This window comes from Mesoplodon mirus (genome assembly GCF_964341445.2).
Source record: "Mesoplodon mirus genome assembly, chromosome: 15".
Lineage (NCBI taxonomy): Eukaryota > Metazoa > Chordata > Mammalia > Artiodactyla > Ziphiidae > Mesoplodon > Mesoplodon mirus.
Window position 1 is genome coordinate 43637795 of NC_138991.1, and position 25910 is coordinate 43663704.

The 25910-nt window shown below is 47.2% G+C and overlaps 2 protein-coding genes across 2 annotated transcripts; both read left to right on the forward strand.

Moving 5' to 3' along the window:
- Window positions 1-204: 204 nt before the first annotated feature.
- ZG16 (zymogen granule protein 16) lies at window positions 205-1717 on the forward strand (the record flags this gene model as incomplete). Its single annotated transcript, XM_082644971.1, has 3 exons — window positions 205-259; window positions 443-575; window positions 1280-1717. 3 exons carry the CDS (start codon window positions 205-207, stop codon window positions 1596-1598), a joined length of 507 nt encoding a protein of 168 aa, XP_082501097.1. The 3' UTR covers window positions 1599-1717.
- Window positions 1718-10961: 9244 nt separating this feature from the next.
- KIF22 (kinesin family member 22) lies at window positions 10962-25699 on the forward strand. Its single transcript, XM_082643589.1, has 14 exons — window positions 10962-11038; window positions 17926-18121; window positions 19442-19569; window positions 19660-19814; window positions 20041-20250; window positions 20331-20561; window positions 20692-20845; window positions 20972-21107; window positions 23004-23172; window positions 23687-23855; window positions 24240-24307; window positions 25108-25320; window positions 25415-25474; window positions 25565-25699. Exons 1-14 carry the CDS (start codon window positions 10984-10986, stop codon window positions 25610-25612), a joined length of 1992 nt encoding a protein of 663 aa, XP_082499715.1. The 5' UTR covers window positions 10962-10983; the 3' UTR covers window positions 25613-25699.
- Window positions 25700-25910: the final 211 nt, after the last annotated feature.

Genomic DNA, 25910 nt, shown 5'->3' on the forward strand with positions numbered 1-25910 from the left:
GGACACGTAAGATAGTATTTGTGAGAAACAGGACTAGAGACTGTGGACAATTCTTTCTAAGACCAAGACTGGGTGGATGAAGTCTGAGTTGAAGGACCAAGAAACCCGAGCCTCAGCTGGAGATCAAGGGTGCCTGGGTAAATGATCTCTGGAGGGATAAGGGTAAACGTTCACTTTCTCCTTTCTTCCCACTCCAGCCCCAGGATGTTGACCGTTGCTTTTCTTGCCCTTCTTTGTGCATCAGCCTCTGCCAGTGAGAGTAAGTGAGAAACCAGGAGCCCAGCACTAGAGTCAGGGGGAGCAGCTTCCTGTACTGCTGGTGGCCAAGGCTGTCAGTGGCTGACTTGGGGTGGTGGGAACTGAGCTGTGGGGGGAATAAGGGTGATGGGGAGAAACTGAGCTCTCAGGGGATTTCTCCCCCCAACTCCTCCTTTCCCTCCAGTTCAGGCCAGGTCCTCCTCTTTCAGTGGAAATTATGGAGGCCGTGGAGGAAAGCGATTCTCCCATTCTGGAAACCAGCTGGATGGCCCCATCACTGCCATTCGTGTCCGAGTTAACAGCTACTACATCATAGGGTAAGATTCTTTGCGTTTCTGTGGTTTGGGGACCTTCTAGGATCTCACTAAATTGTGAATTTCTCAGTCACTTTGGGTCACATGTTTCAATCAAGTCACAGGGATAACATGATATGGAAAAATTATTAGAGGACTTGGATTTGAGACCTGTGCTGTCGAAACCCCTAACACTCCCACACTTGTGATCTTGGGTAAATCATATACCATCAACTCAGAGGGACCTGGAAGTTGTCTAGTTTTTCCCCCACCCAAGGTTTAAATCCCCTCTGGCCTCCATCTTTGCTTGATGGCTCTCCCAAAACTTTATCCTTCTGATCCTGGATTTGTATCCTAGCACAGCATGGACAAGTCTCTTCCCTCATCGGAGCCTTTCAGATGTTTGAAAAATCCCTTTTCTTGTTTCAAGTAGGGGGTGGGGGCCTGGTGGGAGTGTAGACTTCAAATTCAAGCTCTGATACTCACTGTCTGGGTGATTCTGGGCAAGTTGTTTTCCCTCTGTGAGCCTGTTTGTCAGCAAAATGAGGAGGTGAAGTTCCATGTATGATCTCCAAGGGCTTACCCAACCCTCACATTCCGTGGGACTGGCAGGGGGTTTGTCATCCCTGTCACTAATCTGAAGGTCTCAGCCTGTAGACCAAGAGGTCCTGAATTCTGATCACCTTACTCAGTGTCTCCCTTCCTTCCCTCCTCACCCCTGCCCCTAGTCTCCAGGTGCGCTACGGCAAGGTGTGGAGCGATTATGTGGGTGGCAAGTTGGGAGTGCTGAAGGAGATACTCCTGTACCCTGGGGAATCAGTGGTCCAGGTGTCGGGAAAGTACAACTACTACCTGAGAAAGCTGGTCTTTGTGACTGACAAGTCCCGCCTCTTCACTTTTGGGAAAGACAGAGGCAAGAGTTTCAAAGCTGTCCCCTCGTACCCCAACACTGTGCTACGATTCATCAGTGGCCGATCTGGCCGATCCATTATCAATGCCATTGGCTTCCACTGGGATGTCTACCCCAGTAAACACGAGAACTGCTGAGCTGTCCTGCAACACTGCAGTGGGGGTATGGGAACCCCTCACCACTAACCACCATCCACCTGTCTCAATAAAAAAAATAATAAAAGGGCATGGCTAAAGTGTGTGTATGGGTGCCTGCAGCTGGGATCCACCTCTTGACTCTGGGTATGGATGTGTGAGTCTCATTTCTGGCTATTTGTCAGACGTCAATCTGGGGAAGAGTGGGAGGATGAGGGAGAGAGGAGTAAGAATCCTGGGCTTTTCTTCATAGTTTATTAAGAGGAGATAAGATTCTGGCCTGCACCAATTCTTTTTTTCAAGTGTTTACCCAAACTGGAGTTCTAAGGCTGAAGGTAAGACCTAGTTGTGGCTTATTGCGAAAACCCCAGATGTTCCACTCTGCAGCCCTTTTCTCCCCTTTGTCTTCCCCTTGAGATAGTGCCTCTCCACCAAAAGGCTGTCACCTCACTCTCCTGACCTTAACCCACTCGCTGTACGTGGGTGGCCTGAGCCATCATCCTTTGTTATTTCCCAGAACCCACCTGACTCCCAAAATTTAGCCTAAGTTCCTGCCAAGGGCTTTGCCTATTACCCCAGCCTAGTTCCTCCCCACCTTTACTCATAAGCCCTGGTGTCCTTCCTCAGCTCTCTCAGACCGCAGTTATTTCCTCAGGAAGCCACCACCTCCTCAACAGCTTCTACTCTGCCAGTATTACCCTCAAAACAAGGGCATCCCAAGGTGAGGGTGTGTGGGGGGTAGAGATTTCCATCATGGGTTTCCATGAAGAGAAGGGGCTGGTTAGAGTCCAGGGGAAGCATTGGGGTGACTGGATAGATTGAGCAAGGATACAAAGTTGCTTTGGAAATAATTCTTAGGACTCTAGCGCCCGGTCCTAAATTTTTGACAGTTTTTTGTTTGTTTGTTTTCTTTTTTGTGTGTGTGGTGCTGATTGGGGGTGGGGGAACTTACTCACTGCTCCCCATAAGTTTATATACATCCCAGAGAATCCCAGTCACATTTCTTCACAATTAGACGAAGATAACAGTTATGCACATGTAATTTTATAAAGAAATATTAACATTACACAAACTTATGCCTAGCCTGTTTTTATAAAAATTCCTTTATTTCTCTCAATTCCATGGAATGGAATGCTATGCCACTGTAATTATATTTTTGTTGAGATATAAATCACATAATACAAAATTCACCCTTTTAGAGTGTGCCATCCAGAGGTGTTTAGTATATTCACAAATTGTGCAACCATCACCACTCTCTAATCCCAGAATACTTTTACCACCTCAAAAGAAACCCCATCCCCATTAAGTAGTCACTCTCCATTCTCCTCTCCCCCAGGCCCTGGTAACCCTCATCTGCTTTCTGTCTCTATGGATTTGCCTATTCCGGACATTTCATACAGATCAAATTATACAACAATGTGGCCTTTTATGTCTAGCTTCTTCCATTTAACATAATATTTTCAAGTTTTATCCATGTTACAGCATGTATCAGTACTTCAGTCCTTTTTATGGCTGAATCTGACAGAATTTTGACAGGTCAGATATCTGGTCAACTGTAGGAAAGCCTCCGTTTTCACATTATGCCCACTTAAGGCACTGGCACCTCAGAGGCAGCATGGCACAAGGGGACTAAGGGAAGGGATTACTGGCTCTTATCTAGTCTACACATTAGGTTTTGGCAGGAGATTATGATTGAAGAAAATATCCCCTTACTTAAAAACTTAACCTTTAAAATTGCTGAATTAAGCTAATCACATATTTACCAAATATCCGCTGCTAGGATCTGGTTCTTTCCCTCTAGTCAAACTGTTTTATTGGTGCCATAACAAAGGTATTTTTCATCGGATGCTAAAGGAGCCAAAAGGAAGGCTAACTTTCTCTGGGAGGTCAAGGAAGACTGTGTGTGTGTGTGTGTGTGTGTGTGTGTGTGTGTGTGTGTGTGTGTGTGTGTGTGTGTGTGTGTGTGTGTGTGTGTGTGTGTGTGTGTGTGTGTGTGTGGTGTAGGGGAACAGTACTGGGCCCAGCTTATGCAGAAATATGAAGATATGAGAACTACAAGTGGTTCAGTACAGGTAAAATGCAAAGCACAATTGGGCCAAAGATGAAGCCTCACGGAATGGCAGGAATGGCGAATATCATACTGAACTCTTTAAACTTTATCTTATGAGTTACGGGGAGCCACTGAAAACTTTGCCCAGGGGATTGATAAGATTTAGAAGAATATATAATTTTCCTGGTATAAGTGGGGAAAATGGACTAAAGGTAAAGCAGGATGAGATACGAAAATAGTTAAGAGACTAGTTCTAGATCAGAAATGATGTCTATACAAAGGCAGTAATATGAGGAAAAGAGAAAAGGGAAGAATTTGAGAGATTTGAGGTGGAAGATAGGCTCAGAAGAACTTGATAACTGAATGCACAAGGGTGAGTGAAGGAGAATCTAGGAGAACTACCATGTTAGTAGCTTGGGCAACCGGGAAGACTGTTACTCTCCGAGATGGGGGAATACAAAAGAAAAATTAATTAGCTTTTGGACCCATCGAGTTTTGAAATATAGTTGATTTACAATGCTGTGCCAATCTCTTCTGTACCGCAAAGTGACTCAGTTACACACATTTCTTTTTTTATTCTTTTCCATATGGTTTATCACAGGATATTGAATATAATTCCCTGTGCTATACCGTAGGACCTTGTTGTTTATCCATCCTATATATAATAGTTTGCATCTGCTAACCCCACACTCCCAGTCCTTCCCTCCCTGCCCCCTCCCCCTTGGCAACCACAAGTCTGTTCTCTGTCTGTGAGTCTGTTTTGTTTTGTAGATAGGTTCATTGGACCCACTGAGGTTTTTTTTTTTTTTCTTATCAATTTATTTTTATTTTTGGTTGCGTTGGGTCTCTGTTGCTGCGAGCAGGCTTTCTCTAGTTGCAGCGAGCAGGGGCTACTCTTCATTGCAGTGTGCGGGCTTCTCATTGCAGTGGCTTCTCTTGTTGCAGAGCACAGGCTCTAGGCGTGCGGGCTTCAGCAGCTGTGGCACGCGGGCTTAGTAGTTGTAGCACACGGGCTCTAGAGTGCAGGCTCAGTAGTTGTGGCGCACGGGCTTAGCTGCTCCGCAGCATGTAGGATCTTCCCAGACCAGGGCTTGAACCTGTGTCCCCTGCAATGGCAGGCGTATTCTTTTTTTTTTTTTGCGGTACGCGGGCCTCTCACTGTTGTGGCCTCTCCTGTTGCGGAGCACAGGCTCCGGACGCGCAGGCTCAGCGGCCATGGCTCATGGGCCCAGCCGCTCCGCGGCATGTGGGATCTTCCCGGACCAGGGCATGAACCCGTGTCCCCTGCATCGGCAGGCGGACTCTCCACCACTGCGCCACCAGGGAAGCCCCCCCATTGAGTTTTGATGTATCTGTGGCACATTCTGGAATGGGGACATGTCTGGATCCAACATTGGGCAGAGGGATATTTGGGAATAAAGCTTTGATATGAGTTTGATATAGGGCTTAGACTCAGGAGTCACCAGCACATAGATAATGAAGTTCAGGTGATGGGTGTGTAAGAAGTCACCCAGGGAAACTGTAGGCATATAAAATGATAAAAGGCTGAAGTCAGAGAGGACTGGGGGACACCAGAGTTTGACAGTTGGTCCAAAGAAGAAGAATCAGTTAAAGAAATAGAGAATAGGGCTTCCCTGGTGGCGCAGTGGTTGAGAGTCCGCCTGCTGATGCAGGGGACACGGGTTCGTGCCCCGGTCCGGGAGGACCCCACATGCCGCGGAGCGGCTGGGCCCGTGAGCCATGGCCGCTGAGCCTGCGCGTCCAGAGCCTGTGCTCCACAACGGGAGAGGCCACAACAGTGAGAGGCCCGCGTACCGCAAAAAAAAAAAAAAAAAAAAAAAAAAGAAATAGGAATGGAGTGGGCTCGGAGGTGAAGGGAAGGAGGAGTGATGCACTCAAAGGCAAGACAGAAATTTCAAGGAGTGGTTAATACCTCTGAGAAGTCAAGAAAAGGACAGACTTCAGTTTCTTTAGCTTTGGCAATCAGAAGGTCATTTATAATCTTGACAAAGAAAGTTTTGGCTGGAACCTGAAAGTTGGAGCCAGGCTGCAATTGGTTAAGGAATGAATGGGAAGTGAGGAAACACAGCGGCAAGAATTGAATATTTCAAGAAGTCTGGCTCTAGAAAGGGAGAAAATATGTAAGTAATATTTATGGGGAATGTAAGGAAGGAGGTTTGTTTTTTGTTTTTTCCTAGACAAGGGAGACGTGAGCATGAGTTAGAGGAGAGGCTGAAGATTCAGGAAAGAGGAGATAATTGATGGAGCAAGGTCTCAGAAGAGATTGGCAAGGACGCTTTATGTAGGTGTTGGAGCAGGAAACTTTGAGAAGAAAATAGAGTGAAGGTATAGGTTAGTTTGTATGTGGAGTAGGTAAAGAGTGAAACTTGAGGGAGTTAACACCTAGCCTTTACTTGTTCAGTTAAATAAGTAAAGTTACTTGCTGTGTCAGTCAGGTTCTACAAGAGAAAGAACCATGAAGGGATATACGTACATATATACATACAGAAAGAGATTTATTGCAAATAATTGGTTTATGCAGCTGTGGAGGCTGGCTAGGCAAGTCTGAAATCTGTAGGGCAGGCCAGCAATCTGGAAACTTCCAGGCAGGAGGAGATGTTGCAGTCTACAGGTGGAATTTCTTCTTCCTCAGGGAAACCTCAATTTGGCTCTTTTTTTCCCTTCAGAATACGTTATTAGGTTATCAAAACCTACACTTTTAGTAACTTCATTTTATTTTTCAAAAAAATTTTACCGCTTTATTAAAATATAATTGACAAATAAAAATTGTAACATATTTAGTGTTCAAAGTGATGATTTGATATACATAGTGAGTCCCCAAGCTCCCACTGCAGAGTGCAACAGGGAGAGCCATGTCAAGGGGACACAGGGCCAGGCCTCTTGAGCAGCCCCAAGAATAGAGAGGCCTCAAGCTGCACAAGCTGATGCAGTCATCCAGGAGACAGCTGAGGTCAAATCCCTAAACAACCATCCCAACAGAACCAATTCTCTAGTAACAGAAGACTCCCTTTTAGGCTACAGCTCATGGATTTCAAGAAAGTTTTTGGTCCAAAAAATTCAAGTCTAGCTAATGAAAGTGTGCAGTTCTGGTGTTATCATGAATGTGGACCTGTATGTGCTGGGGAAAGACAGCAAATACAGACCAATTTTTTTTTTCCCTAAATTTTTATTTATTTATTTTTGGCCGCGTTGGGTCTTGGTTGCTGTGCACGGGCTTTTCTCTAGTTGTGGCGAGGCGGGGCTACTCTTTGTTGCGGTGCGCGGGCTTCTCATTGCGGTGGCTTCTCTTGTTGCGGAGCACGGGGCCTTCAGTAGTTGTGGCTCACGGGCTCTAGAGAGCAGGGTCAGTAGTTGTGGCACACGGGCTTAGTTGCTCCACGGCGTGGGATCATCCCGGACCAGGGCTCGAACCCATGTCCCCTGCATTGGCAGGCGGACTCTTAAACACCGTGCCACCAGGGAAGCCCAGACCAATTATTAACATAGGCTATATGAGAGACCATTAAGGATGACTTCAGGTAGGAAGACTATATTAATATGTTTACATGTTTAACATGTCATACATGTTTATCTATTTCAGGGAAAACAGTAGGGAGAGATGAAAAATGGAAAAGACAACTAACATTTATTGGGCATCCATTATAAGTTCGGTACTCTTCAAAATTACCTCATTTCATTGTGACTACAATTCTATTGGAAAGTAGTAGCATTGTTCCCATTTTTCAGATGAAGTCACCAAGACAGAAGGCAGTTGATATGTTTGTAGGTGATGAGAGTCACAGGGACAGCTATCAGAGGTCACTGTGTGTCCCCTCCTCCCAAACTTACACCCTTGCCTATTCCCCATTACTATTTAATAACTGAGCAAACCCAAGCAAAAAGAAACTTTTTTTTTTCCAATTCTCTGCTTCAGTTTGCCATCAAAAGGAAATTCACCCAGAAACACTATGAATCTTAGTAGAGCAAATGAAAATGAGATCTGTTATCCTTAGTACAAAATTAGAGCTAAGAAAAATTACGTTACTTCATTTGGTCATATTACAAGTATTTATTAGGTGCCTGTGATGTACCAGGCACTCTGCTAAATGTTGTTATTATACTTGTTCAAAGTCACAAACATAGTATGTAGCAAAGTCAGGATTAAACTCAGGTCTTTCTGATGTTAAAACCTGGGCACTTTTCACATGTCCTTGATTTTCAAATACCTTAGAAACAAAATCTTACAAGGAATGCCAATATGAGGATCATACAGTTGGGAAATCATGTCATGCTTCCACACATGAGTTTTGACAAATGCATATGCCTGTGTAACTCAAACTACTATCAAGATATAGGACATTACCATCACCCCAGAAAATTCCCTCTGGGCCCTTCCCAGCCACTTCCTGCCCCCAACTCTCAAGAGGCAATCACTTTTCTCACTTTGTCACCACAGACTAGTTCAGCTTGCTCTGCATTCAATCTGTTATTACATATCATGTAGCCTTTGCACTCATGAGAGAATAAGAGTGAAAAAGCAAACAACATATTAGTATTGTTATGAAAATAGTTTTAACTTTATAGAGACCAGGGACCCCCAGGACCAGAAAATACCTGCTCTGGCGATTACAATATTTTGTTTTGTTTTAAATGTTAATATTCTTTTTTGTCTTCTCAAGGCAACCTCTGCAGAGCAAGCCTCATCATTCCAGTGAGCACAGCAAACTTGCCCATGCACAGCAGCCACCAAAGCTGACCTCAGTGCCTTTAGGAAAGGGCCTGTGTACAGCTTGGCCGGACCCCCGGGAGCTCCTCTGGGTAGTGTCCACCCCACCCACCGTGGCTCTTATATAATTAATTGTACATGAAATGAAGGAAAGGGTGTCCATGTGGGGGAGACTGGCATGGCTTCTTGGACACCCATGGTGCTCTATCATCTGAGACTCCTTCTCCACCTCGCCCCCCAAGTCTGGTTCTCTCTTTTCCAGCCCGCGTTCTCTTCCTCATCACTGTTGCTATGCCTGCTGTCCCAGATGACCCTCATTTAATCTTCCCAGGCTTGAAGGACAGAATTATCTGCTTCATCCACTAGTCTCTTTCCAATTTTTATGGTGTAAGCTCTTGTATTCAACTTTCCTCTGCTCTCCTTTGCTACTTAAGGATCTAGTTTGGAAGTTTTTTTAAAAATTACTGTTTCTTTCTCTTTGAATATCAGTTGTTTAACAATCCTAATTTCCACCAGGCAGATGCAGATCCCTAGGAAAGATCAAACCATTATTCCCTTTCAAGAGCTGAAAAAATGGAGGCACAAAGAGGCTAAATATCTCTACCCCCAGGCGGCCTGGCAACAAAGCCCCGTACATAAGCTGTTTTTTCAACCTCAGAAGCCCTGACTCCCTGACCTACGCTCTTTCCACTATTTCTGGCAGGTATCTTACCAAATATCTGGGAACTGGCAACAAATGTGAAAACATGAAGAGCCCCTGTGTAAAGTGCAGGGAAGACCAAACTGCTAATCATCTAATAGTTCTCGAAGTGTGGTCTTGGAAATTCTGGAGATCCCTGAGACACTTTCAGAGGTCTCCAAGGTCAAAATTATTTTCATAATAAAACTGAGATGCCATTTGACTTTTTCCCTTGCATTCTTCCTTGGGTATACTGCCGAGTTTTCAAGAGGTTATATGATGTGTGGTATTACAACAGACTGACTACAGAAGCAGACATGAGAATCCTGGTATTTTGTCTTGAATCAGACATTAGATTTGTAAAAATGTAAAACAATACCACTCTTGTTACTATTTTTTTGCTTTGGAAAATAGTCATTTTTAAAATTAAAATGTTTTCTATGTTCTATGTAATGGGTTTGTTATTGTAATTTTTGGCAATTTTTTTAATGGAGATATAATTCACATAACATAAAACTTACCATTTGTAAGTGTACATTTTAGTGGTTTTTAGTACATTCACTATGTTGTACAACTATCACCACTGTCTAATTCCAGAACATTTCCATCACCCCCAAAAGAAATTCCATACCTATTAGCAACAGTCCCAGTTCATCAACCCCTTACCATCCCTTGGCAACCATTAATCAACTCTCTGTCTCTACATATTTGTTTCTGTAATTTTTAAGTGCATTAATACACGTTTTAAACTTGTATTCATTTCTAACACAGTAAATATGGATAAATAAAGTCCATATAAACAGAAGATCTCTGGGGCCTCAATTTTTAAGAATTCAAAGGGATTCCAAGGCCCCAAAATTTGAGAACCACTGGTCTAATATTTGTTTTTTGATAGGCTGGACATAATGTCTAAATCAGGGCCCTACCAGAAGCTCAAAGATGGGATGATCATCCCTGGTTAGCTTCCAGAAGGGATAGGGAACTACTTAACAGACGACTAAACCCACAGGACATGGGACCAAGGGTGAAGTTGACTAAGTAACAGACCGAGCAATGCTTTAACCCTAACTCCGACGTGTTGAGTGCTGAGTTACAAAGTAAAGAACATCCGAGCTGGTCTCCTCAGCTCAGACATGCCACATAAGGGGACACAAATGTCACCTGGCCTCTGCACCCGAGTGGCTGTGGGCTCAGCAAGAGGTGAGTGCAGCGTGATTGTCCACAATCCAGCCAGCCTGGTCCTGACCTAAATTAGTGACCAGACGTTAAAGCACCATTGACTTGTCCTGAGGGCAAGTCCCCAAACCCACAAAACAATTCCCGCCTCACAAGCGCGAGAAACAACTTCTGAAGCAAGAAATTTTAAAACCGAAGACCACTACTAGTCGTTTAGAATAATCCCGTTTCCGCGAACATCTTCCTTATTCCTATAATGTGACTTATTATGCCACTAGAATAGCAAAAATTGTATTCAGTTCAGAGAAATTTTTGGAGAAATCGATGAAGTGCCTTCGATCCCCCTCTGCTTGATTCGTACCAAAATTCGTAGTTATTTGAGGGGGTAAAAAAATGAGGCGAAAACTCTACACTTAATGCAAATCTATGCCTCGAAACCCAGAAGGTAAAGGAACCCAGTGCCGGGCGGCGCTCACCAGCTCCCCCGACGGCCACTGTCGCCAACGCGTCGGGCTCCGGAGTTTGCGCGGGAGCGCCAGCCGGACGTCAACGGCCGCGTAGCCGACGTGCGCGCCTGCATTCTACTCCAGGGGAAACTTTTTCTTACAGGACCCGGAGGCGAGCCCTAGAGGGCGGAATAGGGGCGAGGCACAAGCTGGGACTTCCGGCGGCAAGTAGCCGTGATTGGTGGAGCCCGGGAAAGAGGGCGGGGCAGCGGGAAATTCGAATGGAGAGGCGGGCCCAAGGAAGGAGTAGGATGGACGCTGGGGTCGCAGCGCGGAGGCGACGCGAGATGGCGGCGGCGACCTCGGGTACGCGAGCCCGGGCAGGGTGGGTGCCGTGGTCTGGAGACTTGTGGGGCGATAGGTCGGAGTCCGGTCCCGGCTCTGCGAGTTGTCCAGGAGATCCAGGAATAGGGCGGGGGCGGGGGCGTGGGGGGGGGGGCTGGGAGTGTGGGAGTCGTAGGCTGCTTCCTCCTCACTGTTTCTTGCTCTCGACGCAGATCTGTAGACCTGGGTTGAGACCTGGTTCCGGCGCACTTTTGAGCCCAGCGCACTTTTCCCTTGTGAGCTTCAGTTTTCTTCGTAAAATGGGGACAATGATCCATCTCAGATTACAAGAGTAAGCGAGCGAAGAGTAGCTAATACTCTAACCATAGGGACAAAAGGGAGCTGGATGCGCGTCTGGGGGAAGGGTTCATGTATGACGTGTTGTTTGGGTGCAGGGAGATCCCTGAGAGAGGTAAGAGTTTCAGACGGGCTGCAGCTGGGTGTGAGTTGACAGCATAGGATGTGCTGAGATCACAGAAAAGGGAAATAAGGGACTGTTTGTTTCCTTACGCTCTAGCCTTGGCAGTCAGCGCTATTTTAGGGTTGGAAAGGCTGTTAGAACATTCAGAATCTTGTTCTGCTCTGTTCCTGTAGACTGAATTCTGATCAGTGATTATAATGGGCACCATAGTAATTTATTTGAGACCTTAGTGTTTTTCAGCCCCTGTGAAGAAACAGCTATCTAGTAGGATGTCAAACACGTGTTGAGCCCTTGCTAGGTGCCAGGCACAGTTGTAAGTACTTTATGATGATGAATCATTTAATCTCCACACAATGCTATGAGGTGGTTTACTGTTATTGTTCCTGTTTTACAGATGAAGAAACTGAGGCATAGATGGGTTAAAAAGCTTGCCCAAAGTTAACACAACTAGTAAATATTGGGGTCTGAATTCACACCCAAGCAGTCTGATTCCAGAGCCTCTGCCGTTAACCATTATGCCCAAGCACATGATATTCCTGCTGTCTGAGCACAACACTCCCTCACCCTTCTAAGACCCACTGTGTCTGGTACATAGTAGATATCATAAAAATGCTTGAATGAACATTGTCCCTTCCCTAGAGGAGCTTATAGTCTGTTTCAGTACATAGTCATATAAATCTATAACATGAAAAGCAACAAGAGATATGTATAACCTGCTATAGGGAGCGCAGAAGCTGAAGTAAACCCTTGGGTATTCTGGGAAGACTTCATTAAGAAAATGATATTTGAAGTGGGTTTCAAAGGTTGGATAGGAGTTTGCCAGGCTTTGGTGGGATGAAAAGACCACCAAATGATCGATTTCTTATTTATGATGTAAAGAGGCCAAAGATGCTCTCTTTGGCTCAATTTCCTCATCAGTAAAAGAAGAGTTAAGTTGAATGAAGCTTGGGAGTTGTGGGAGAGGGGAAAATTAGGAGAAATAATTAGAAGTGCTAGCTTTGCCCAACCTCGAAGTTGCTTTTATGATGAAAGGGATAGACTCTTCTACCATTGGCAGATGTGTGCATGTGACTCTCCATCTGTCCTCCCCTGGATTGTGAGCTTTGAGGCAAGAATGGCAGTGGCCACTTTTATGAAGAAAACAGGAAACGAACAAGCCAATGTTTTATGTTAGTCAGTCAGATCTTAATTTGTTCAGCAAATATTTCCTGAGAGCCTAGTCTGTGCCTGGCATTGGGAATATAAAGGTGAGCAGAGTTCAGTTACTTGGAGAAGACAGACAAATATGCAGTTACAGTGGAGTGTGATGAGTGCCTGGATGGAGAGCCCATGGAGAGCCATGGGCTTACCTAACAAAGCCTTAATGGGGCAGTAATTTTACAAGGGAAGGGTTTTTTTTAGAGGAAGTAAGGTGTAAGGATTTACCTCAATTGCTTGGGAGGCGGCAGGAGGTGGTAAGGAAGATATTCCAGGGAGAGAGAATAGCATATGCAAAGGCCCAAAGGTGTGAGAGAACTTGGTGTGTTGTAGGAATTGAACGAAATCCATTTGACTGACAGCTTACAATACAAGGAAGGAAGTGGAGGGAGAATGATTGGAAGGGAATGAGACTGGAGGCAAGGAGACCAGTTGGGAGGCTGTTGAGATGAAGAAAACCTTGGCAAAGATTATGCAGTGGGGATGGAGAGAAGTAGACTCATTTAAAAAGGTAGACTTGACAGATGTTAATGAAGAACTGGTGTGGGAAATGAGAGAGAAGGTGGAGTTAAGAAAGACTCTCCCATCTTTGGGGTTGGTTCCATTTATTTACATTAGAGAGCATAGAAGGAAGATGGGGTTGCAGAGAGATGGGGAAGGATTCAGCTTAAGATGGTGGAGTTTGAAAAACCTGAGAACCATGTAAGAAGAGGTGTCAGGGCAGCAGCTGGGAATGCAGATCCGAAGTTCAGGAGAGCCTGTGGTGTGGAGGTGTCAATTGGGAGTCATCAGCTTTGAGGTGGTAACTGAAGCCAAGAGAGCAGGTGACCTTGCCCATGATTAGTCAGTCGGTAGTGGTTCTCAACTAGGGGCAGTTTTGTTCCCTGTGGGGACATTTGTGATGTCTGGAGACATTTTTGGTTGTTACACTGGTGGGGCAGGGGGTGTATGTGCTACACTTCCTACAGTGCACAGGGGGCCCCCACCCCCAAAGAATTGTCCAGCCCCCAATATCAATAGTGCAGAAATTGAGCAACCCTGATCTGGAGAGAGGATAGAAAGAGTTTAGGAAAAACATTTAAGACTGGCAGAAACTGAGAAGGAGTGAGTAGAGAGCTGGTGGGTGGCAGGGAAACTAAGGGAAAAGTACGTTTCCCAAAGGAAAGCAGATCAAGGGTGTTGAATACTGCTGCGAAGTCAAACACGATGGGGACTGAGCTTGCCTATTGTATTTAGCAGTAAGGAGGTCATTGGTGACCCTGCTCAGGGCAGAAGTGAGTTGCTGCCTTGAGGGGAGTGAGTAGCAAGAGAAAGAGTGTAATAATAACAATAACAATAGCTTACATTGCTGAATACTTACTGCCAGCACTGTGCTAAACATTGTATGTACATTATTTCTCTGACTCCTCACGGTCTTATGAGGGTAGATACTGTCATTTTTATAACAAGTAACTAAGGCTTCAGCTTCCCGGGTGGCTCAGCGGTTAAGAATCCGCCTGCCAATGCAGGGGTCACGGGTTCGAGCCCTGGTCCCGGAAGATCCCACATGCTGCAGAGCAACTAAGCCCCCTGAGCCACAACTACTGAGCCCATGTGCCAGAACTACTGAAGCCCATGCGCCTAGAGGCTGTGCTCCGCAACAAGAGAAGCCACCGCGATGAGGAGCCCGCGCACCGCAAGGAAGAGTAGCTCCAGCTCGCCACAACTAGAGAAAGCCCGCGCATAGCAACGAAGACCCAACATGACCAAAAATAAATAAATAATTAAAAAAAAAAAGGTAACTATCCAAAAACAAAAACAAAAAAACAACTAACGCTTGAAGAGGTTAAGAAGCCTTCCCAAGGTCACACAGCTAGTAGATGGAACTTGTCTCCAACTCTAAGGCTCATGGGGATACAAAGATGAAGGGGCTGAGAAGGCCCAAGGAATCACATAATGAACTTTGGAGTTAGACCTTCATCTGAAACTGTCACTAGCTAGCTGTTGACTATGGGCAACCTAGCTAACCTCTCTATACTGACGTTTCCTCATTTGGAAAATGGATCAATATATAATAAAACACTGAGCTTTTATCAAGTACCAGTGCTGTGCTAAGCACTTTTACATGAATTACCTTATTATTATTGCCTTAACAGCCCAACAAGTAGTTATTTTTATTTATTCCCACTTTTACAGGTGTGGAAATTGAGGCACAGGAATGGAAAATCATTTCCCCAGGTTATTTAGTTAGTTGTAAGTGGCAGAGCTGGGATTAGAACCCAGGCCATCTTACCTTGAATTTTTTCCAACCTTGAATTATTACCAACCTACGTACTATATACTAGTTACTCTGTTGACATTTTACTTCTTTCAATCCTTGTTAAAGCTCTTCCAAGGCCCTCCCCACCCCATTTTATAGACAAGGAAACTGGGGCATATGGATATTAAATCACTTGCCCAGGGTCACAAGCTAATAAGTGTTAGAGCTGGAATTTAAATTCAGCTCTGTCTAGCCAGAGTCTATACTCTTTCTTCAACACCAGACTTCCCCTTCCCTTTGTATTGATAACTGAACTTATGTGCTTCTGTATCTGCCATCGTTCTCTGTTCTCACCAAAAAAACCCTGGGAAAGATAGGAAAGGAGAGGCTCCTGCACACATTTTTGACAAGTTAGTGAACCTCTTTGCATCTTAGCTTTCTTATCTGCACAGGTGCATCCGCAGGTTTCTACTTACTTCTGACTTTTAGGATTGCCATGAGGGTCAAGTGAAAACTAGATGCCCAAGTGCTTTGTAAACCTTAAAGTGAGAAATGGTGTTACTAGCTTCATTTGTCATATGGAGGAACAGAGGCCCAGTTTTGGGGGTTTTTTAAATATTTATTTATTTATTTATTTGGCTGTGTTGGGTCTTAATTGCGGCATGTGGGATCTTCCTTGCAGCACGCAGAATCTTTTGTTGTGGCATGCAGGCTCTAGAGTGCACCGGCTCAGTAGTTGCAGCACACGGGCTCAGTAGTTGCAGCACACGGGCTCAGTAGTTGCAGCACGCGGGCTCAGTAGTTGTGACGTGCGGGCTTAGTTGCCCTGCAGCATGTGGGATCTTAGTTCCCCAACCAGGGATCGAACCTGCGTCTGCTGCATTGGAAGGCGGATTCTTAACCACTGGACCACGAGGGAAGTCCGAGGCCCAGTTTTTGGAATGGACTGTCTGCTATGTGTATACCTTACTTATGCATAAGGTTCTTCCCAGAGTTAGTCTGTCCACCTTTTTGTCCTGCTGTTTCTGTGCTGGCCAGCCTCTTGCCTTATATGAGGCCTGTGGTTCACAACAATCAGCTGCTACCACCAGCAAAAAAGGAGAGAGTCAGAGCTACCAAGAACTTTCCTACGTGCCCAGCTGGTACATGACAGGGAGGCAATACGACATCCTCATTAAAAGCAGATTTTTAGAGATGAGATCTAGGTTTGAATTCTGCTGTTAGCTGTGAGTTATAGTATGGTATCCTCCAATATAAAATAGAGAAATACCCTCGTAAGATTTTTTTCAGCCCATTCAATCCTCACAGAAATAGAGGCTTCTTTTTTTTTTTAGTTTTATCTTAACTGTTTTCTGATGATAAAAATAATTCATAATCCCCCCCAGCCCCCCACCAAATGACTTAAATTTAATTCTGGGAAGCAAACTAAACAGAAAGCTTACCATAGATGATTGCATGTTAGCGCCTTTGCAAACTGAGCTGGGACAGAAAGGGACTGGGGGCTGCCTCTTAACCTTATCCCTTCCAAAGATGTCCACAGTGTCATTATTATTATTATTATTATTTTTATTTTTTTTTTTTTCGCAGTACGTGGGCCTCTCACCGCCGCGGCCTCTCCCATTGCGGAGCACAGGCCCCGGATGCGCAGGCCCAGTGGCCACGGCTCACGGGCCCAGCTGCTCCGCGGCATGCGGGACCCTCCCGGACCGGGTCACGAACCCGTGTCCCCTGCATCGGCAGGCGGACTCCCAACCACTGCGCCACCAGGGAAGCCCTTATTATTATTTTTTAATGCAAACATTATAGCATTACAGAACTGGGTAACATAGAAAATAAACCCACATAATCCCCCATTGAGAGAAAACCATCATTAACAGTTTGGCAGGGGGCATATGATGTATGTATGTATTTATATGTATAATAAACTCCAGGTAAGAAACAAAGGCACAAAAAGGTCAGGCAGTTCATTGACTGATTTTAGATAGGGGCATATGTCAACTCTTAATCCTAGAACAACCCCATGAGGTCCTGGTCGGCTACACCTTGACTGATCAACGTGTGCCCCACCAGCAGTAGCAGCATCACCTGGGAGCTGCTAGAAATGCAGAACCTTAGGCATCTCCCCAGGGACTGAAGCCAAATTCATATTTTAACTAGATCTTCCAGGTTATTTGTGTATGCATTACAGTCTACACCCCACTGGACCTACTTACTGAGTGGGATAGGAAATGAGGCCAAGCTTGGGGACACCCACAGCATGGCCAGGGTGGAAAGAGCTTCCCCTGAAATGAGCTGTGGCCCCAGCCCTCCCAGTGGTATCCGCAGGACCCCAGCCTCCAGGCCTCCTTCCCTGCCTCTGTTGTCAAGGTTACGGGGGTCTCTAGTCTACTAAGATGCTGGAGTTTTGTTCTGCTTATTCCTCTGAAGAGCGAAAAGACACAATGTAGATTATGGTACAAGATAAAGTAATAGCCGCATGGCTCCAGGCATAAAACACTGAGGTGCTTGGAAGAGCTGCTGTGCCTCTACGAGCGTCTTCACTGGTAAAATGGGACTAACGGAAGCTACCTCTCAGTGACACCATGGAGATTAAAGTGTGCCGAGCATGTAGTCAGTGCTTCATAAATATTAACGTTTGCTAAGTACATGATCTGGTTTAGAGTCCCAGCCTATAGATAATCTCTCTCCTTCAAACCCCGCCCCACCCCGCCCCACTGCACTCTGCCCGAGACCATGTATTTGATTCATCTTTTTCTTCCATCCTGCCCTTCTGTGCTCGCCCTCACCAACAGAACACACAGTTCTCCTGCCTCACCAGTCCTCCAAGGGGGCCGTGCTTTCACACCTCCAGGCTTTTGCACGTGCCTTTCTTTCTGCCTGGAATGCTTGGCAGTGACCCTACTCATCCTTCAGGGGTCAGCTAAGTTAACTACCTCCTCCTCCGAGACCGCCACCCTTACTTCTCAGCAAAGCTACCACCATACTTCACACTTAAAGATTATCTTCTTCCAGGAGCCGGTCGCTGTCGGCTAAGCAAGGTGGGAGCTGGCCGGCGCCCACCTCCAGCTCGAGTAAGGGTAGCTGTGCGACTGCGGCCATTTGTGGATGGAGCAGCTGGAGAAAATGATACCCCCTGTGTACGGGGCCTGGACAGCTGTTCTCTAGAGATTGCCAACTGGAGGAACCACCAGGAGACTCTCAAATACCAGTAAGGTTCAGGCCACTCTACCTCCTATCCTCTCTCTTCTAGGCCTGCTCACACTATCACTTGCCCAAACAGTTTCTCAGACCTTCCTCCTCAGGATCCTTGCTCCTTCCTTAGCGCAGCTTTGTTCACCACACCTTCGTTTGTTCATTCAGAAAATGTTCATAGGTGCCCACTGTGATAGGTTCTCTGTAGGATACTGTGGGGAAGACTGGGGGCTGAATCAGACACAAGTTACTGTTCACGGTCTTACAGGGGAAATAGGCACAAAGTGGGGAAGGAGCGGCAAAGGTCAGCAGGAGAGCCCCACCTCGGGTCTTGGGGAGGTGTGGGAAGGGTTGGGGGAGCACAGACCAGCTAGCCAACCCAGGCTACAGCTGGATGGTGTTGGAGGCAACCACCTACGTTTGGGGACAGAACTCGCAAGGGCAGCTACTTTAAAATTCCTTTGGAGATTTAAAGTTCAGCCTCCTTGGCCTGTTATTCCAGGCCAGAGGGTGGCAAACTACAGTCTGCAGGTCAAATCTGCTGAGAATCTTTTTGTAGATAAAGCTTTATTGGAACACAACCACGCTCATTTATTTACATATTATCTGTGGCTGCTTTCTGCCTGACTGCAGCGGCAGAGTTGAGTAGTTGTGAAAGGAACCATGTGGTCCACAGAGCCCCAAATATTTACTATCTGGCTTTTTATGGAAGAAGTTTGCCAGCCCTGTTCTAGGCCCTTGACAATTTGGCTTCAGTTTCTTTCCAGCCTCATTCACCCTAACACATGCTACACTCCACGTATACTAATCCCTGCTGTGGCCTTAGCCACAGCTTCTCCGCTGGAGTGCAGTGAATGGACTACAGGTGTGTTGAGTCTCATCTAGTCATAAGCAGCATCCTCTCTTTACTCCATTACAGTGTACAAATACTACTTTCTATATATCCTGTGATATACCCTGCCCTTTCATACCATGTCTTGTTTGTGTGCTATTTTTGATACTTAGAGTATCTTTCTCTTCTCTGGCAAAATCCTCCTTCCCCAGGCAGAGTGCTACTCCAAGTGCATTCTCATCTTCGTTTCCTGAATTGCAGCAAAGTATGGGTATCTATCTGTGCCACCGGGCTGCAGAACTCCCAAGAGGAGGGACATCAAATTCATCTCTGTGTTTCTACACCAATACAGAGACGGGGATGGAACGGTGTTCAGTGGGTGCTTTCTTAGGTCTTTGTGCAAGAAAAAGGATAGAGACTCTTAAATCTGAGACCAGTTTTATCCTCTAGGTCTGGGCGAGAATGGAACCCTCCACTAATCCTCTCCTTTCTTCCTGCCTGCAGGTTTGATGCTTTCTATGGGGAGAGGAGCTCTCAGCAGGACATCTATGCAGGATCAGTGCAGCCCATCCTAAGGCACCTGTTGGAAGGGCAGAATGCCAGTGTGCTTGCCTATGGGCCCACAGGAGCAGGTGAGGAAGCCAGATACAGAACAGCTACGGGTCAGAAAGGGCTCGGGAGTGGGGAAGAAATTCTCACAGCTCTTTCCACTCCTTTTCCAGGGAAGACGCACACAATGCTGGGCAGCCCAGAGCAACCTGGGGTGATTCCCCGGGCTCTCATGGACCTCCTACAGCTCACAAGGGAGGAGAGTGCTGAGGGCCGACCATGGGCCCTCTCTGTCACTATGTCCTATTTAGAGATCTACCAGGAAAAGGTGAGGCCCCTTTCTGATCGGGGAGGGAAGAGACAAAGGGTCAAAATCAGACCCAGTTCTGGAACATGAAGCTCTGCTCTAGCAAGAAGGCATAAGACATGGAAAGACAGAGGTTGGGGTAGTGGATGGCACAACTCTGAGAATCAGCAGAGAAGAGGAGCCTGATAGCCAGGAAGTAAGCAGCCTGTAACTGGAGGATTGGCCCTACCTCCCACTGCTCAAACAGGTATTAGACCTCTTGGAACCTTCATCAGGAGACCTGGTGATCCGAGAAGACTGCCGAGGAAACATCCTGATTCCAGGCCTCACGCAGAAGCCCATCACTAGCTTTGCTGATTTTGAGCAGCATTTCCTGCCAGCCAGTCGAAATCGGACAGTAGGAGCCACCCGGCTCAACCAGCGCTCCTCCCGCAGTCACGCTGTGCTCCTGGTTAAGGTGAGGCCCACTGACAGGGGTGAGGACCTGGGAAGCCCCTGGAGCCTAAGCTAAACTGGAGCCCTTGCTCTTACCCCCAGGTGGATCAGCGGGAACGTCTGGCCCCATTTCGCCAGCGGGAGGGAAAACTCTACTTGATTGACTTGGCTGGCTCAGAGGACAACCGGCGCACAGGCAACAAGGGCCTGCGGCTGAAGGAGAGTGGAGCCATCAACACCTCCCTCTTTGTACTGGGCAAGGTGGTCGATGCGCTGAACCAGGGCCTCCCTCGGGTGCCCTACCGGGACAGCAAGCTTACTCGCCTGTTGCAGGTCAGGCCTCCCATCTCGGGTTAAAGGAGCTGGAGAAGGGGGTTCTCAGGCCTGCTGGGGTGTTGGGGAACAGCAGTCAGGGAAGGGGAAGGTGGGGCTTCTGACCCACCCACCCTGCCCCATCCCTCAGGACTCTCTGGGTGGCTCGGCCCACAGCATCCTGATCGCCAACATTGCCCCTGAGAGACGCTTCTACCTAGACACAGTCTCTGCACTCAACTTTGCAGCCAGGTCCAAGGAGGTGATCAATCGACCTTTTACCAATGAGAGCTTACAGCTTCATGGTGAGGACCAGGGTTGGTAGGAGTGGAAAGGCCCAGTTTGGACAGCTGGGGAGTTTGCTGAGTCCACCAAGCATCAGCATAGAAGTTGACACCCCCTTTTTCCCCTACCCTGCCATCTTCCCCTAGTCTTGGCACCTATTAAACTGTCTAAGAAAGAACTGCTAGGCCCATCAGAAGCAAAGAGAGCCCGAGGCCCTGAGGAAGAGGAGACTGGGAGTCCTGAACCCTCAGCAGCTCCATCTTCTGCCTCCCAGAAACTCAGGTGAGCAGAGAGGGAGGGGTCTTGGGCATATTCCCTTTCCTGTTGTGTCTGGGTTGGGTGCAGAGTAGCACTGGGTTTAGCCTGTCGGATGCTTGAGCTGTAAACTTGTTCTTCCACTGGATTCACCCAAAATCCTACTCTACTGAATTCACTGAAGTGCTAAGATCAACCTCCAGCCTTGACGCTGCAGCTGGGGGCCATAAGGAGGCTCCCCCTTGAGCTCCTAGCCCCGCCTTTCTGTTTTCCAACCCCTTTAGGCAGTCAGCAAAGTCTCACATTTTGGCACCGATGTTTCAAGGATGAGTACTTTTGCTTCTGGTTCAAGGAGTAATGAGGACCCGGTCTTTCAGGTCCCAAGGGTAAGAGCAAAGCAAAGGAGATAAGAGATGAAGAGAGATGTCTCATTGAGACTCAGTCTGTATGTTAGAGTCCAACCTTTCTGTGACTTTCCATGGAGCCAGTTGCTGTCCTAACTTTGCCCTGCTTCTACCTTCAATCCAAACAAAGCCTCTCTAAACCAGGGAGGTGTGTGGCCTCCCTCCCTGGTTCTGATAGCCCCACCTCATGGCCCAGTATGCACTAATATTCAGGTCACCTGTTTAGTGGTCTTGCTTTCTGTGTCTGGCCACCTAGCCCTTCAAGGAACCAGCTGCAGTTTGAACTTTGTCCTTTTTCTACCCCTAGCCCAAATCTTCTCTAAACTCTGTAAGTCCTAAGACTAGATGTGACCTGAGGCGGCCAAGAATTCGTGTACAGTCTGCCCCAGGGGACTATTGTAGTTAAGGAAGGATGGCATACATAAAAAGGTGCTTGGTGCTTGTATTCGCTTGGAACCCCATCTCTCAATCTTGTCCTTCTTAAGCCATTTGTCAGCAGTCCCCTCTCCTATGTGTACAGACTCAGAGAAACATACACACCCGTACATCTGTATTGTGTGTGAAATAGGCAAGGTCTCTGTCAGATAGGCACCTTGGGTAATCTCAAGAGAATGGGGCACATCAGACCTAGACAGACCCTGACCTCAGGGAGCTCAAGTTTCAGTTGAGGAAGCAAGATGGGAATATCAGTATATGATGCAAGGTTGATAGTACAGAGCACAATAAGGAAGGAGGATCCTCTTGTTCTGTGAGAGCCGGGAAGGAAGAAATGACTTCTGTGTTCACCCGTATTTTCTGATCCTGATCTTCTAGGCACTTATACACAAAGAACAGGACAGTCTCTGTCCTCGAGGAGCTAGTTCACAGTGTAAGAAAGAAGATATACAATCAAGCTGGCATTGTGGGAAAGGGGGCATCAAACTGACTTTGAATGATAATTGAGATCAGGTGTGAGGGGAAAAATTCCAGACAGAAGGAACAAGTGTTAGGCATTATCATATTCAGATTAAGTCAGGACTCTGTTTGAATGGGCCTTTCCTACTGCTCACAGGAGAAAGGCTTGGCATTTGAGGTCTTCAGTGGTTTTCAGAGCCCTGCTGCAGATGACCTCCTCTGTGAATCTTTCACCGACTGCCCCTCCAAATGGACAGGCACCTGGCCCTTGCTGTCACCTTATCACGGTCTCTTACTTTGTTAAGACAGTGAGTGCCTTCAGGGCAGGGCGGTGTCTTAGACCCCATGAATACCTGCCACTCAGGTGTTCATTAAATGCTGCTTCTCATCTGATCTCCTGGCATCCCTGAGAAGTTACTTGGGCAGGTAGTGATCAATCCCCCTTCGCCTGAAGAAGGCACAGCACCCAGAGAGTCTCGATGATTTGTTCAGGGTTGCCTAGCAAGTTAACACCAGGGTTCTGGAACCACAGAAACACCAAGTTAAGGCAGGATGAGGGGAATCTGCGGCTGGAGAGGGTGATGAGAGAAGAGGTAAGTGGGGAGTAACCTCTTTGTCTGCTCAGCCCCCTACAGAAGCTAAATAGCATGGACCCAGCTATGGTAGAGCGCCTTCTAACCTTGGACCGTCTGCTGGGCTCCCAGGGGAGCCAGGGGACCCCTCTGCTGAGCACCCCGAGGCGAGAGCGGATGGTGCTTATGAAGACAGTGGAGGCGAAGGATCTGGAAATTGAGGTAAGTGTTGGGGGGTTGGGGCTGGGATTCCTACTGGCCTTGAGAAGCAGCCCGAGGATCTTCAGATAGGGAAGGACACTGAAAGGCTGGACCAGCATCCAATTTTCACCCAACACTGGAATCCCTCGGTTCTCCAGCTTCTGCTTGAATGTCCTTAACATGGCTGAACTTTGAAAAATAATTGAGGTCAGATGTGAGGAGGTGAGGGAAAAAAAAATTCCAGGTAAAAGTACAAATGCAAGACATTGCCATTTCCTAAAACTCAGTTCATATTAAGTGAGGACTCTGCTTGAACTTCCCTTCAGTATTTCACAAGGAAGCTTGTTCCACCTCTGGACAGCCCTGATCATTAGAAAGCCCTTAATTACATTGGGCTCCAGTTGTCTCCTGGTAATTTCTCCTGTTGGTCCTCGCCCTGCCCTTTTAAGGCCTCAGAGCCCTGCACACTCACTGTCCTCATCTACTGCCCTAAAGTTGGTTCTGGGTCATATCTCTCCCTGATCCTTTCTAACAGAGGCTTAAGATGAAGCAAAAAGAACTGGAAGCCAAGGTGCTGGCCCAGGAGGCTGCAGACCCAAAGGAGAAAGAGAACTACTCTCCCACAATGCTCCGACCCCTTGCCCGCCGCACAGTCACAGTGGCTAAGCCCCTCAAAAAGGCTGTGGTGATGCCCCTACAACTGAGTAAGTTTGGCTCTGGCGGCCAGGAGGGCCCAGATAACAGAGATCTTAGAAGGAAGGAGGTGTTTGGAGCAGCTGTCCTCATGTCATTCATGTCCTCCCACCATGGGAAGGGGGAGGAGGATGTGAAATAAGAGCTGGGTGCACTGCTCTCAGGCATTTAGTACCATGGGGTAAACTGACCAGTGCATGACTGATTATCATGCAAGACCAACTGAGATTAGCTTCAAATACAGGTATAAGAAAGGTCGTGTGGAAACAGAACAAAAGAAGATTAACTCAGGCTGGAGGGGAACTGGGGAATCAGTAATGGAAGAACCAAGTGGCTACCAGGGGGGCTGAAAAGTGGCCTCTGCTGTGATTCCAGCTCACAATTCTTGCTTTCAGTTCAGGAGCAGGCAGCATACCCAAATGCCGAGATCCATATCTTGAAGAAGAAAGGCCGGAAGAGAAAGGTGAGAGTAGCCGAAGGCTTAGGCTATACCTAGAACCCAGGAGAATTTAAGGGGTAGAGAGCTCTAGTGAGAAGAGTACTGGCCAAAGAGTTACATGGCCTGTCAGAACACTTATCAGCTATTTACAACTCTTCCAAGTTGCTTACCCTCTGAATGCAGTGATGTCTCATAGGGCATTTAGGATGAAATGCAGTAATATGAATGTACTTAGTGGGGTGGGTGTCCATTACCTGTTACTTTCCTTTCTTCGTGATGGCTCTTACTCTCAGTCAGTAGCTACTTACTAGGTACAGTGTGCAGCCTGGGTCCTGCCCTCTACAAACTTCAGAGCCCATTTAGGCAAACAGCCTAAACAGTCAAGAAATGAAACAACACTGAAAGACCTACCTAAAAACTGAGATGACATCGGGAGTGTGTCACTTGTTGAGTACCTTCTATGTGCTTTCCTAGGGGTGAAAGAGCTTATTCTCTCCTTTTAGAAATGAGGGACCAGATTTAAGAGCTTACTATGTGTTTTACATTCATTAACTCATTTGATCTTCACAGCAACACTATTCTACTCTTTCACAAGTCGGATAAAATGACAATCAACCCAGAGAGTGACCAGAGGGAAGGGTTTTGGGAGAGACACTGGACAGGAGGGAAAGAGAGGCTGGGGAGGGCGGGGAGGTAGGTGCTGTTAGGTTCCTATCCTTGGCAGAGGAGTCCAGAGTGGTTTACTGCCGGGCGCTGAACAGCACCCGGCAGTAAACCACTGCTGTTACTGCTGTTTCTGTCACTCACCTCCTCCTGCCTCATAGCTGGAGTCCCTGGATGCCTCAGAGCCGGAGGAGAAGGGTGAGGACTGCTGGGAGCTACAGATCAGCCCGGAGCTACTGGCCCATGGGCGCCAAAAAATATTAGATCTGCTGAATGAAGGGTCAGCCCGGGATCTGCGCAGCCTGCAGCGCATTGGCCAAAAGAAGGCTCAGCTCATTGTGGGCTGGAGAGAGCTCCACGGGCCCTTCAGCCAGGTAATATCCCAGGAAGGACAGCCCCGGAATGGAGTTGGGTGGGGGGAGCCTGGCACTCCCTAGACCCCCTTCCCCATCGTTGCTGTCCTGCCAGGTGGAGGACCTGGAACGCGTGGAGGGCATATCCGGGAAACAGATGGAGTCGTTCCTGAAGGTGAGCTCACGAGACTCGGGCCCCCTCCTCCCTCTAGCCTGTGCCCTGCCCGGCCCTAACGCTGCTCTCCCTTTCCCTCCTGTGTTGCAGGCGAACATCCTGGGTCTTGCCGCGGGCCAGCGCTGTGGACCCTCCTGACTGCCGGCTCTCCTCCTCACTCTGCCTTTTTTTCTTTTTAAATCCTTGTGTAATTGCTTGTCTTGTAAATACAGTTTTCACTCCGTTGCTTCAGCCTGATTCTTGGGACTGCGAGGGCGGGGCCGGGGTATAATTGCTCTTGGGATGGGCCACAAGCTTTGCGGGATAACTTCTTTGGGCGCCATCTTTGGGAAAACACGAAGCAGCGCAGGATTGTAAATAAACCGCTGGAGTGGGAGGGGGAAGGGACGGTGGCCGAGAGGACACAAAAAGCTACCGCGAGAGTCCGAGGACGACA